Source organism: Pygocentrus nattereri, chromosome 6 (assembly GCF_015220715.1).
Source record: "Pygocentrus nattereri isolate fPygNat1 chromosome 6, fPygNat1.pri, whole genome shotgun sequence".
NCBI classification, from domain to species: domain Eukaryota; kingdom Metazoa; phylum Chordata; class Actinopteri; order Characiformes; family Serrasalmidae; genus Pygocentrus; species Pygocentrus nattereri.
Window position 1 is genome coordinate 22,844,253 of NC_051216.1, and position 12,499 is coordinate 22,856,751.

General features: G+C 38.4%; 1 protein-coding gene across 1 annotated transcript in view; it reads right to left on the reverse strand.

Annotated features, from left to right (window-relative positions):
• Nucleotides 1-4,542, reverse strand: part of myo3b (myosin IIIB) — a 75,712-nt gene extending 71,170 nt beyond the window's left edge. The window contains exons 1-5 of the mRNA XM_037539610.1: nt 4,415-4,542; nt 2,883-2,967; nt 2,553-2,669; nt 396-500; nt 132-215 (exon numbers count right to left, since the gene is read on the reverse strand). Coding sequence (XP_037395507.1) covers nt 132-215; nt 396-500; nt 2,553-2,669; nt 2,883-2,967; nt 4,415-4,521 — 498 coding nt within the window. The 5' untranslated portion in view covers nt 4,522-4,542. The remainder of the gene's footprint in view (nt 1-131; nt 216-395; nt 501-2,552; nt 2,670-2,882; nt 2,968-4,414) is intronic.
• Nucleotides 4,543-12,499: the final 7,957 nt, after the last annotated feature.

Sequence of the window (12,499 nt, forward strand, 5' to 3'; positions counted from 1 at the left end):
GATCAGTTTTACCAGTAAAAAAACAGATACAATAAAAACAATGGAACCTAGAATCAGTCATTCCCTTTTAAAAAAATAAAAGACATGACTGTAAGAAAGTACTGTCACTTGAATTACAAGTGCTGTTATACCTTTCCCAGAAATGTGAGATGCTGGACGATGAGATGAGCGCTCTCTGTTTTACCAGCCCCACTCTCCCCACTGATGATTATGCACTAAAACCACAGAAAGATAAGATGACACTCATTTTTATAACACTTTCAATTAATGTTGATTCAGATTATTCATTTCAGATTACTTTTGTTATCCATAGCACTGAGAAACTGGAATGTTGGCATATTACAACAGATGTTGATGTTGAAACAGGTGTGACTAGAAACCCTTCAGGTTGGTACCTGGTCCTTGCAGAAGGTCACCATGCCCTGGTAGGCTGCATCGGCAGTGGCAAAGATATGAGGAGGATTGTCTGAACGCTTTGCCCCATGGTACAGCTTTGAGAACTGTAGAAAACAGGCAGAAGAGAAACAAAACTTTAACATGCAGAACATAAGTGAAAATGTTACACACGCACACATTTTCAAAACCGTTTATCCTCCTGGGTCGCGGGGGGAGTGCTGGAATCTATCCCAGTGGTCACTAGGTGGAAGGTTGAACATGGGACAGTAATTAATTTAGTCACAAGGCACTATAATAATTTCTATTTCAAAGCACATTATAGCAAAAACTAACTAAGTATAGTTCCTTTCATATCGTATGTTTTAAAGTTCACTTGAGCAATTAAGAACACTTAAATTGTCATGACTTCCTTTTTCATTCAATTCTAAATATGAGGTAATTCATAAGCCAAATTCCCTCAGTCAGATGATATAGCAATGTTCCTGAAAATGCTGAAAAAAATGTTAAACAGTTAAAATGCCCTTTTACACAATCAGGGCAATCATTAAGGAGTGTAAAGAAGCTGAAGATCTTAAAAATCTGAAGAGGATGTATGTCTATATTGATCCCATGTACAGCAAGGAGGATGGTTCAGGTGGACAAAAAATCTCCCAAGATCACAAGATCACAGCTAGGGAACTGCAGACATTAATTAAGTCTTGGAATCAGTATGTCTCCCAAACTACAATCAGATATCACCTATACAGCCACAAGTTGTTTATGAAGGTTGTCAGAAAAAGTTTCCATTAGACCAGTAAACTTAAACCCCTACAGTTTGCCAGATGTTACTGGAACTTTCAGTGAGACAATGTTCTCTGGTCAGATGAGACATTACATCTTTTTGGCAAGAGACACCAGAGGGAAGTTTGATGTGGGCACAAAGATAGCCATGCAGGAAAGCATACACCCCCACTATGAAGTATGGTAGTGGATCTGTGATGATGTGGGTTGCCCTGGACAACTTGTCCAAATGTATGGCATCATGGACAGATGGTCTACTGACTGCAGAATCAAGGGCATCACAGCCCCCTGACCTACACCCCATAGGAAACCTGTGGGATGACCTGAAGAAGAGAATCTACAAGCATGGGCCTGGGAATCTGAATGATCTGGAGAGATTCTGCATAAAGAAATGGTCTCAGACTCCTCCTTGCCACGTGTTCTACAGTATCAATAACCATAGGGGAAGCCTCACCACTGTTAAGAAGACTCACCGGCAGTTGTGGGCTGGAGGTTAGGGAACCAGCCCTGTAACCAGAAAGTGGCTGGTTTGATCCCCTTGGCTGACAGTCCATGACAGAAGTGCCCTTGAGCAAGGCACCTATCCCCCAATTGCTCCCCAGATGCCGTGGATAGGGCTGCCCACTGCTCTGGGCAAGTGTGCTCACTGCCCCCTAGTGTGTGTGTGTTCACTAGTGTGCATGTATGTGGGTGATTCACTGCATGGCTGGGTTAAATGCAGAGGTATAATTTCACAGTATGCAAAACACAGTGACAAATGGTTGTTAATTCTAATTGTTTTTTTGCAAAAGGGAGGCTACACAAAGTAATGGGTGCCAACAATTGTGGCAGACATGAATTTGAGAGAAAAAAAATATATATCATGACAAGATAATTTTTTTTCCTTTCAATCTTTGTACTTTAAATAAAGGCAAGATTTTTGTTAATATTTTGAATGAAAGATCAAAAAGATAATAATAATAATAATAATAATAATAATAGGTATAGTATACAGGGTGACACTCCACACGGGGGTACAACCAGGGCAAGAGTCCTTGGACAAGATTCCTATCTACCTTTGCCTGCCTCTGTAAAATGATCAAATGATCAAATTTGATAAGAGCATCAGCCAAGTGCCTTAACTGAAATCTTTTTACAGCCTGTTTTGCTCATATTTACTGGGGTGCCAATATTTGTGTTGGGCACTTGAGCACAAAAAAAAACACAAAACAAAACAAAACAAAACCAACTCTGGCTGATTAGTCCCATTGTTTGTATGCATTTCTGGTATTACAGATTACAGTATTGTTAAATTTGCTGAAAGAAAGAAGACATTATGTAAACTAGCTGCAAGCTAACTGCTGTGTGTTTACTAAAATGTGCCAGACTGCACTGACCTGAGGTGAGTAAATGCTCAGACCCTGAAATGGGTTCAAAGCGATAAGGATGTCTCCAACATAGGTGTATATCTGCAGCTCCTCATATCGCTTCTGAAGATGCGTGATTATAGTTTCCTATATTGATAAATACCAAGACACAACAAATTACCCATAATATGCATTACAGTACTTTACAACAGTATAATTTTGTGCTAAACAGATTTGACTGGCGTCAATTGTGTAAGAAGGTAGTTCCTGAGGAGCTAAAAGGCAGATAGCATAAGTAGAACACACCTTCAACAAGACTAAGCAATGAATTAATATATGATACAGTATAAAATAACTAACCTCATCTAACACCTCCAGGTTCACCAGGTCATCATCAGGTGAGCTCTCAATAAGCATTGTTTTCCTTGTGTTGATCCTTTCATGCCTGTGAAAGATATAACAGAGTTTCAATTACAGAGTGCTTTCAGTGGATGAGAAATCCAGACTCGTATAAAGATTTCATACACAAAATTGAGTGGTTGACTGGAGAGTGGAGTTGTCTTTTGGGGCTTGTTGTCTATTACAGCAGATAGCTGTGGCACTTGATAGGACTTTGAACCTGTATTGTGTGTTATGACCTATGGAGCAAGGGTTAGCGGGGGACCAGCTGGTCCATTCACACACAGCACAAAGCCCTCAGGCCTGAGCTAGCACACTGTGAAGATGTGTTAGACTGGTGAGAGAGCGAGACAGAGAGAGAGAGACAGAGAAAGAGAGATAGAGAGAGATAGAGAGAGAGAGAGAGAGAGAGAGAGAGGTACAGACAAAAGGAAGTATACATAGGTTAGATTAAAGCCTAAGCAATATTTTTGTCCAAGTAGTGTCCAATATCACATCAAACGTATTTATCTATATCTTTCTATAAAGGTTAATTTTATTAACACACCTACTTTGAGGTGCACCCATTACTGACACAAGTATTAAACTGTGCACATACAGCTTGTATAATCTCCATAAAAAGCAATAAAATATGGTACCTTGGAGAAGCTGTACATGATGTCACCATGCTCAGTGCGAAGTGTCAGGAGGAGGGGTATTAAACCAATTAAACTGGACTTGTGATCTCTGGAGTGATTAATGAATACCTTTGGGATGAGTATAAGTGGTATTTTTGATATCATCCAACATCAGTACCTGACCTCACCAATGCTCTTGTGACTGATGAAATCAAATTCTCATAGATGTGCATACACATAGTTTAGCGTAATTTATGCATGTTTGGTGCACTGTGTCTCCACAAAGCTAAAATAACTAGCAAAGGAAGCAGTAAACAAATAAGCATCCTGCAAATTACAAGCCTAAATCATCCTGCACTTACCTCACATCAGGTTTTTAAATACATTTCAAATAGACTGCTAATGTACGTTGTGACACGAACTAGGATCGCGCAGAAGTTGATGTCATATTTCTGCTATGTGGAAATGCTCTTTATTAAAAAGCAAACCCAAAAGTCACATCAAAAATCAGCAGAACAGAGCAATGAACAAATGTCAAGGCATTTAGTATGACAGCAGTATGTAATACATGTCAGAGACCACTGAAGAAAGTCTATTTTTAGCATTTAGCCTACATCAACCTTGTAGCGCCACTACAAACGTCAGACACAAAAAAAGATCTTTGCTGAACAACTGCATTTGTGGTAGGGGTGCCACTGTGTCTGATAGTGATTTTCAGTGTCACTTTAAATGGAATCAAAAGAGCAAATATGGTACAGCCACTAACTGCCTTTCTTTGCTAACTGTCTAATGTGCAGCCTCATGTACAGTATATCTACTGTCCAGTCTAAAACTCACATTGTACTGGCCCCATCTTACTGCTCCAGATCCACTCACCGCATCCTTCTCCGGTGACGCCTTCTCTTCAGCTGCGAATGCACTCGGAGTCTACACTTTCGTCTACTCCGCATCACACCAGCGGCCTTCAAACCACACTGCAGCATTTGTGGCTGTGTGTGTGGTTTCCTCAGTCCTCTTTCATTCCCTCATTTCCTAATCTGATCTTTACCATCAGTAACTAAACTGGGAGAGCTGAGACTTTTCATGTGCAAGCTTATAATCTTATTAAGTCCTTTCACTGGCTGCCATCCTCTCTCTCTCTCTGTCTCTCTCTCTCTCTGTCTCTGTCTGTCTCTCTCTCTCTCTGTCTGTCTCTCTCTCTCTCTCTCGCTCTGTCTGTCTCTCTTTAAAATAAAGGCACAAAAATGGAACCGTTTTTGGTACCCTAAAGATGCTGGCATTGATTCTAAAAATGCTTTTTGGTAAATATATGATGACTTCATACTACTTCAAACCAGAGGTGTCATATATTTAAAGTAGAATGTTTGCATTGCCCTAAATGGCCACCCATAGAAAAGAAAAAGTCCTCTATATTTCTACACTTTCTTCTAGTCAACAATAAGATCAGATGTAAAGACAGGACAGGCTTTTGCTTAAGACTCCTCTTGAGTTTTAGTACAGATCTCAATAAAGTTACATGCTGTTCCCAGATTTGCCAAGATAATAACATTCATGTTTATCTGTAACTGAACTAAAGACAAGAACTCAACTATCTCATCCAAGACTGAGAGCTTTCTCTATTTTGATGCTGTGAGAAACTATCCTAATTTTTATCTGGGCAGAGCAGTGTCTCATATCCCCTTTTTGTCTAAATTATGAGAATCATCATCAAGCCACCTGAGCCATTTATGTCTGAGCTAAATATGTAAAATTAATCAGTGATCTAGTGAGAATAGCATGCTCACATAAGCAGTTCAGCTACAGTGTCATGTGGGGTCACTGCTTAAATCGCAGTATTAGTCTCAGCTTTGTTCACTCAACCCAAACTAAACCGTCAGTATCCTGAAATAAACACATCATCTTCGGCTACAGAACTAGCCTCAATCACAAATCACAGATACTGCATGTCTAAGGTACCCAGTACTTCACAGAACACCTATCATCTATACTAGTACTGTGTTGCAAAACAATACTGGTTTTAGTTTTAGGTAGTAGTAAATAACAAAAAATTGTTTGTAATGTATGCCATTTCTGGGTGCTTCAGATTGTTTTCACAGAACATTTGAAAATAAATAAAACTTAAATAAATAGTGTCCATTTCTGGAAATCTTGTTATTATGCAGTTAACCTTTGTAATACTGTACAAGGCTACATTTGATGGCATTTTAAGTCAACAAAACAGAACACACAGTCCAATTAAAGCAAGATATGTCAGGATTGTAAGGCCTCAATTTTACTTATTATCTGATACATTGAAACAGTGGGGTCCAAAAGTCTGAGACCACTACTAAAAATGCTTCTACTCTGCATTCTTTTATAATTGAACGCAAAGTTTTGCATTACAAATTGCATTATCAGCATAGAAATTTGAGAGAAAAGTAGAATCAATGAAATTTGAACATGAAGTTTTTAGTATTTGGTATGTCCCCTCTCTATTGCTTTAATGACAATGTGCACTCAAGCTGGCATAGACTCCACAAGTTTGTAGAAAAGCCTATGATGAGCAGATAAATGCACTTGAGAGTTGTCTTCAGAGGGAAAAAATGTGAGTAAATAAATTCCACTTACAGAGGAGCTGTTCTGTCAGAACAGAGGATATTTCATGTATACCACACTCCTTTTACGAGAACCAGTTAGTCATAACAGTTAGTCTCATTAATGTAAGTCGGTGTTCAAAATCACTCACATCACATTAGAGTCACACTGTGATGCTCCCCTATCACATCATATCCACACATTCACTGAATATAGGTATGAACACACTGGATTGGTTTAGTACGGGCATCCAGTGCAGCTCAAAAAAGAGCATTCTGCCCCCTGCTGGTTAAGAGAAATACAACACAGGTGAAGCTACATGCTTAACAGCACAGACATGCAGAAGTCTCACTGTATGGCAATGTCAAATGCATAATAAAGGCACAAGCTGCAGCACAATTTTAATAACTCACTACATAACTATCAGGCAGACTGCTGACAGGAATCCAGTATACACTGCTCTGTGATTCCAAATCAGTTGGTTTATGATATCTAGGACATAAGTAACAAGTTCCAATTATATTCATAACCCACAGCAGTTTTATAGGCCTTAGCTTGTCCTGAAAGTATAAAAGCTCTTTAACGCTTTGAAGTAACACTTCAGGGCATTTTTTGGCCCCTGACTGACTGCTGAGGGAAAAAAGCACATACTTGGTCCTGGTCCTGCAGCCAACATCCTGCTGGTCCCTTATGAGAACGGCGAGCTGTTTCTTGAGCGCAGTGTCTTTGCCATGAGCCTGCTTAATGAATGGATGTTCCAACAGATGGGTCACCGACGGACGTGCCTCAAAATCTTTTATCAAACACCTGCACAATGAGAGTGAGAGCAAAGACAGACATTATAAAAAAAAGGTATCACTATAAAAGTGTGTTAAGTCTTGAAACTAAACAAAAGAGGTCCTTTGCATATTTGAAGAAGCTTTGATTAGGTAAAAACAATTTTTAGGGTTGTGGTAAGTCACCTGAACATCCTCCTACGACCCGTCTCAAACCTAAAATGTAGCAGGTTAGTGGTTCACAGAAAAGCTGAGACACTCTCTCTACCATAGGAACCAATACAAACAGCCTTATCCTCCCTCCACAGCTCTGCTTTTGTAATGATAAAGGCAGCACTAGGTTCTGTTGGCTTACTGACCATCCTAGTGTCTGAAAGGACAACTTCCTGTCTGCATGCTCCGCACCAGATAACCTCACTCTCATTATCTCTCAGAGAATAGCTGTCATTTTTAGTATTATTACTTGCACAAATTACATTATACAACACATACTTTCTAATGTGACTTGTCTAATAGTGCATCCAATATTCACTATCATTCAGTATTACTTAGAACACAGAGTTTACTACAATTCATGTCTATGTATAGAACCACTGTGCATGCATTATGTATTACCATTCATGTCTATGTACAGTATTACTTGTTCTGCGGTATTCACTACCATTCATGTCAATATATAGCATGTTCTCCCCAGCTGCAGTATTCGCTACCATTTGTGTCTATGTAAAGTGCCATAGATTTTTCAAAATGTCTGCATAAGTCAAATTGTAAAATGTAAACAAACTCATTCACAGTGGTTTGATGTGAAATTCTCCATTCTAGAAAACCTTATCAAGTCATGCTTTTCCACAAGAGCAGTGCTATGAAGCAGACATGTGGAGCATTTCTACACTTCTAAAAGATACCTCACAGAAAACCTTTACATCAAATATTTTTTAGATTGGCATTATTTTACCATTATCAGCATTGCATATAAAATGCAAGAGACATATGTGGGTTCAGTAGTCAATTTGGGTAGTAAATAAAAGAATAGAAATAGTCATTTAAAAACTAAAGTAAAGAATAAAAAAGACTGACAATAATTTCACATCAAACCACTATTTTTTTTATTACATTGTTAACAGAAATGTTCGGAAACAGTTCTGCAGAAAGTTTGAAAATTGTGTGCCATTCCCCTTTAAGAGGACATAAATAGCAGGACAGTGGCAAATTATTTAGTCTAACATGTACATATGAATGCATAGAGACATATTAAGGACAATAGCTCCTTTGCAGAGCCAACAACTTTAGCATGTTCATTCTATTACACAGAAAAAGTCCAATGACAGTATAATATCTAAGACACATTTCAATAGGTAAGCACATGACAAACAACAGGTATCTTAAGGACACTATCCTAATCTACACTGAAATTCACCCTGTCTGCCTATCACCTCTGCCATTCTGAAGACAGTCGTTCTAGAAGCCATTAGAATCAGAACATTACAGCAAAGGTTTTGCCATTAGCGCTGTGCATGGCTGGGCTCCTAACAGCAGGGCCATGCTGATACGAAAGAGAAAGCAATTGCACTGCACAATTACGGACGCTGCTGATGCATTTATTAGCAAGAGAACAGCAGTATGCTTTCATTCAATTAGGAGAGGGAGGTGTCCAATAAACAGCCTGCACCACCTGATAACATTGTCTGCCCTCCTCTGACTAAAGCACCACTGTTTCACTCACACATTGTCTGGATTTATTCAAAAGAATTATTTCTGACCTGACAGTCCTCTAATCCCCATTTTTCAGTCATTTATGTCTTTAGATATTGAGGGTGCCATTTATAAAAAAGCCTCTTTGCAGTGTAAAATTGCATTTCATGTAACAGACCACAGCAGGCAGCTGTCGAGCAGTTCGCACAGTGAAGTATATGCTGGAATGCTTTTCCAGCCACTACTAAGCATTTTGCCTTTTTCTGCTGGTGCATGGTGGGATATGCTGAGAGTTCTTAATTCAATCAATTAACAACTTGCAGGAATTTTGTGTTATGCATACAAATAATACCTCTGGGTTTTATGTTTCGCTGGTGTTTTTTAAAGGGCCAATATCAAAATATTTGATGTGCTTTATTTGTTTTTTTAATGTTTGAGGTATGACGTGTGTGGGTTTACATACAAAGTCAGAAGCAAATCATAGAATAAAACATACTGTACTTTGTATCTTTAAGATTGATATGGAAATGATATCTTTTCTTATTCTAAAAGCAATCAGAACTGAAACACTCCTTATAACATCAAAGTGAACAGGCGAGATTAAAGCGCTGTAGGCTGAAAAGGTAGACATATTTAAACATGTTGGTTTTTGTGACATCACAAAAACAAGCCATTCAAACCAGGTTGTTTTGTTTATATTTGATTAGAGAATGAATTGAACACTTTGAAGCTGTAACATTATTTACATACTACATCAAACTCAAAGGACAATGCATTTTCAGTGATATGGCCTCTTTAATGGAGAACAAAAATGAGACATGTAAACACACTCCAGAGTATTGTGATATCTTAAAGGAAGCAAGAGAAAGCGCAATGGTTTTCTTAAGTTTGTTAGGGATCATAAACCTGGTAAGACAGCAATGAAAAGCCCAAATTGCAATACTACAAATTATTAACATGACCTAGTCTCAGCTTTTAATTAATCAGGACTGTCTGATAGACCTGCCTCACTGACAAATTCACAACTAACACAAATAAATGAGCCAATTTCGGACTCCTGCTGTGCACACAAGCCTTTTCTGAAGATTTTTAGTTCCAGCAGTAATATAATAATTGCAGTCTTTCAATTTCTTTGTCTCTCTCTCTCTATCACACACACACACACACACACCCACACACACGCATTATTCTCCACACACAGGCTCACAGTTATTGAATTTCTCCTTTTTATTTACTATTTTCCTCAATGGCAAACACTGGCTGGAATTAAACCATATATTTGGTGAGGTCACTGTGGTTGTAAGCTGGCAGTGCATATTTTGTACATACAGAGTCATATTTCCTATTGTCATGACTCAGAATGAAGAACAGTAAAACATTTCAACCATGGAAATGGCTTACATTATAACATTGCTTTATCAGCATACGGTGATATTAATAATAAAGGGTGACATCAATGAGCTCATACTACATGTGAAGGGACTACAAGAACAAAATGTACATTCAGTAAAAACCAGAGAGAATGTTTTTCCCTGTAAGATGTCTAAAATACTGTGCATGTGCACAGTAAATCTACATATTATTAAGCAACGCGCTCTATTCCTTTTATGCACATTAATGCTACTCAACAATTTATGAACATGTATGCAATATATTTATAGATTGGATAAATTTCCAAGACTTATATACACAATGGACACACTGTTGAATATTAAGAATTGTCCATAATTGGCCTTTTGTAACAGTGGATGACAAACCTACAAACCTAAACATTCGAAACACATCACAAGCTTAGTCTAGTGATCTCTAACACCACAAAAACAGAAAGCTACATAACAGCCATGGAGATAAGACAACAGTACTCACTGAGCAATGAAGTGGCTGAAACTTCTGCACCACTGATCCGGATGACGGAGTGTAGGAGATGGGTTTCTGTGTTCAAAACAAACAAAAGAATAAGGTCAGAACTGATTCAACATGAACACAATGAAGCTACAGTTTAGGGAATATATAGCATCTAGCTGAGATACTGTTCAAGACTTAAACCTAAAAGATACATTATGTGTCCAAAAGTTTGTAGACACATGCTCAAACAACGTTTCTTCTAAAATCATAGGAATTAATAGAGAGCTTGTCCCCCTGCAATAATGTTCTTCTGAGAACATTTTATACTAGATGTTACTAAATTGCTGCGAGGATCTGATTGCATTCAGCCTTCACAGGAGAATTAGTGAGGGCAGGCACTTATGATAGATGCTTAGCTCTGGATCACAAACACCACTCCAACTCATCCCAAAGGTATTGGACAGTGTTCCATCACTCCAGTTCCATTGCTCCATAACTTAAAATTGGGGGGGGGGGTGCTTTATAGCCCTCTAGATGATGCAGTGGCATTTAGTATGATGACCTTAGCCTCATGTGTCCTATTCCAATAGTAATGCCTTTCTGTGTATAAGCTGCGAATGCCCAACTGAATGCCTGTGTCAGCAATGGATTCACCTCAAAGTAGCTGAACTAGAAGGGATATCTGGATACTTTTAGACATATAATGTATCTCATTTTGGTTGTGCTATAGTGACACATTCTCCTTGATTATTAGTTAGTTTCACAGCAGGAATCACAGGGCGACCTACAGAAGAGCATGAGTGAGCATCAATGCCATGGCTTTCAGGCATTCTTCATCAGCTATGCAGACAAACCACTAGAGTTTTCTCTTTGAAAGTAAAGACAGCAGCATGTCCTACTGAATCCACCACCACATTGGCTGAATAGTCATTTTACATGGAATCATGCAGTGCATTTTCAAGTGTCAATCAGGATGTGACATAACTATATTATTATAATAAGAAAGCAGGGTACAGCTAGCTAGCATTTCACTTTACATATACAGACAGAATGAGAATTGCAGGCTTGTTGTTGAACAGTGATCAAATATTGGAGTCCAAAAAATATATTTTCATATAACTCATTAAGGTGCTGGTAACTAGCAGGAGAATGAGAAAGCAGAGGAGCAGCAGCAGCAGAGTATGTTAACTCAGACACGCTTACCTACCCTGCTAACTGTTCTCTTCCTTCCAATATTTAATATCTTAAATCTGGAAATATGTTTATATATTATTCAATGGCAATGGCCTAACATGTGATCCCAGAATTTTAGAAATTTATTGTGACATTATCTTTCTGTTTTCACTGTCTTTCAGTCATTTGTTGTCATGCACCTGTGCCTGACTTAGCTAGCTAGGACATCCAGTTTTCCCTCATTTTCTCTGCTCTCCTTACCCTGTTATCAGGTATAGTTTTGTGTCATTCAGAAATATTTTCTCTCTGATGTTCAAACAGCATAACCTTTTTTTGTTCTTCACCAGTGTCATCTCTCTCGGTCTCTGTTTCTCTCTCACTCTCTGTTTCTCTGTTCAGATGTCAATATAATCCAAAAATGTAGGTGTTCCAATCACTTCCATGGCCACAGGTGTATAAAACCAAGCACCTAGGCATGCAGACTGCTTTCCAAACGAGTGCTCAAATTCTCTCTCAATATATCCCAAAACAATTGTACTGTAACACTGTCAGATAATGAGACAGATGAGTCTGTCTATATTTTTTAGTAGCAATAGTCCAACAGTTTTCAATATACTGACACTATACCAACTCCAAAATATAGTCTTTTGATTTGACATATAATTTTTGTACAATCATCATTAAATGACAATTTCTTTACCCCATAGGTATAAATGGGGTGCAAACGTTTGTGCACTCAACTTGTGTCATGTTGGTGTAAGTCCATTAGCAACACCCTCCCTATAAGTCATATGAGAAACCACAGCAACCACCTAGCAACACCCTAGCAACTACCTGCAATACCACAGCAACCACATCAACATCTTTGCAACCACCTAAAAAAACAGTAACATTTCAGTAA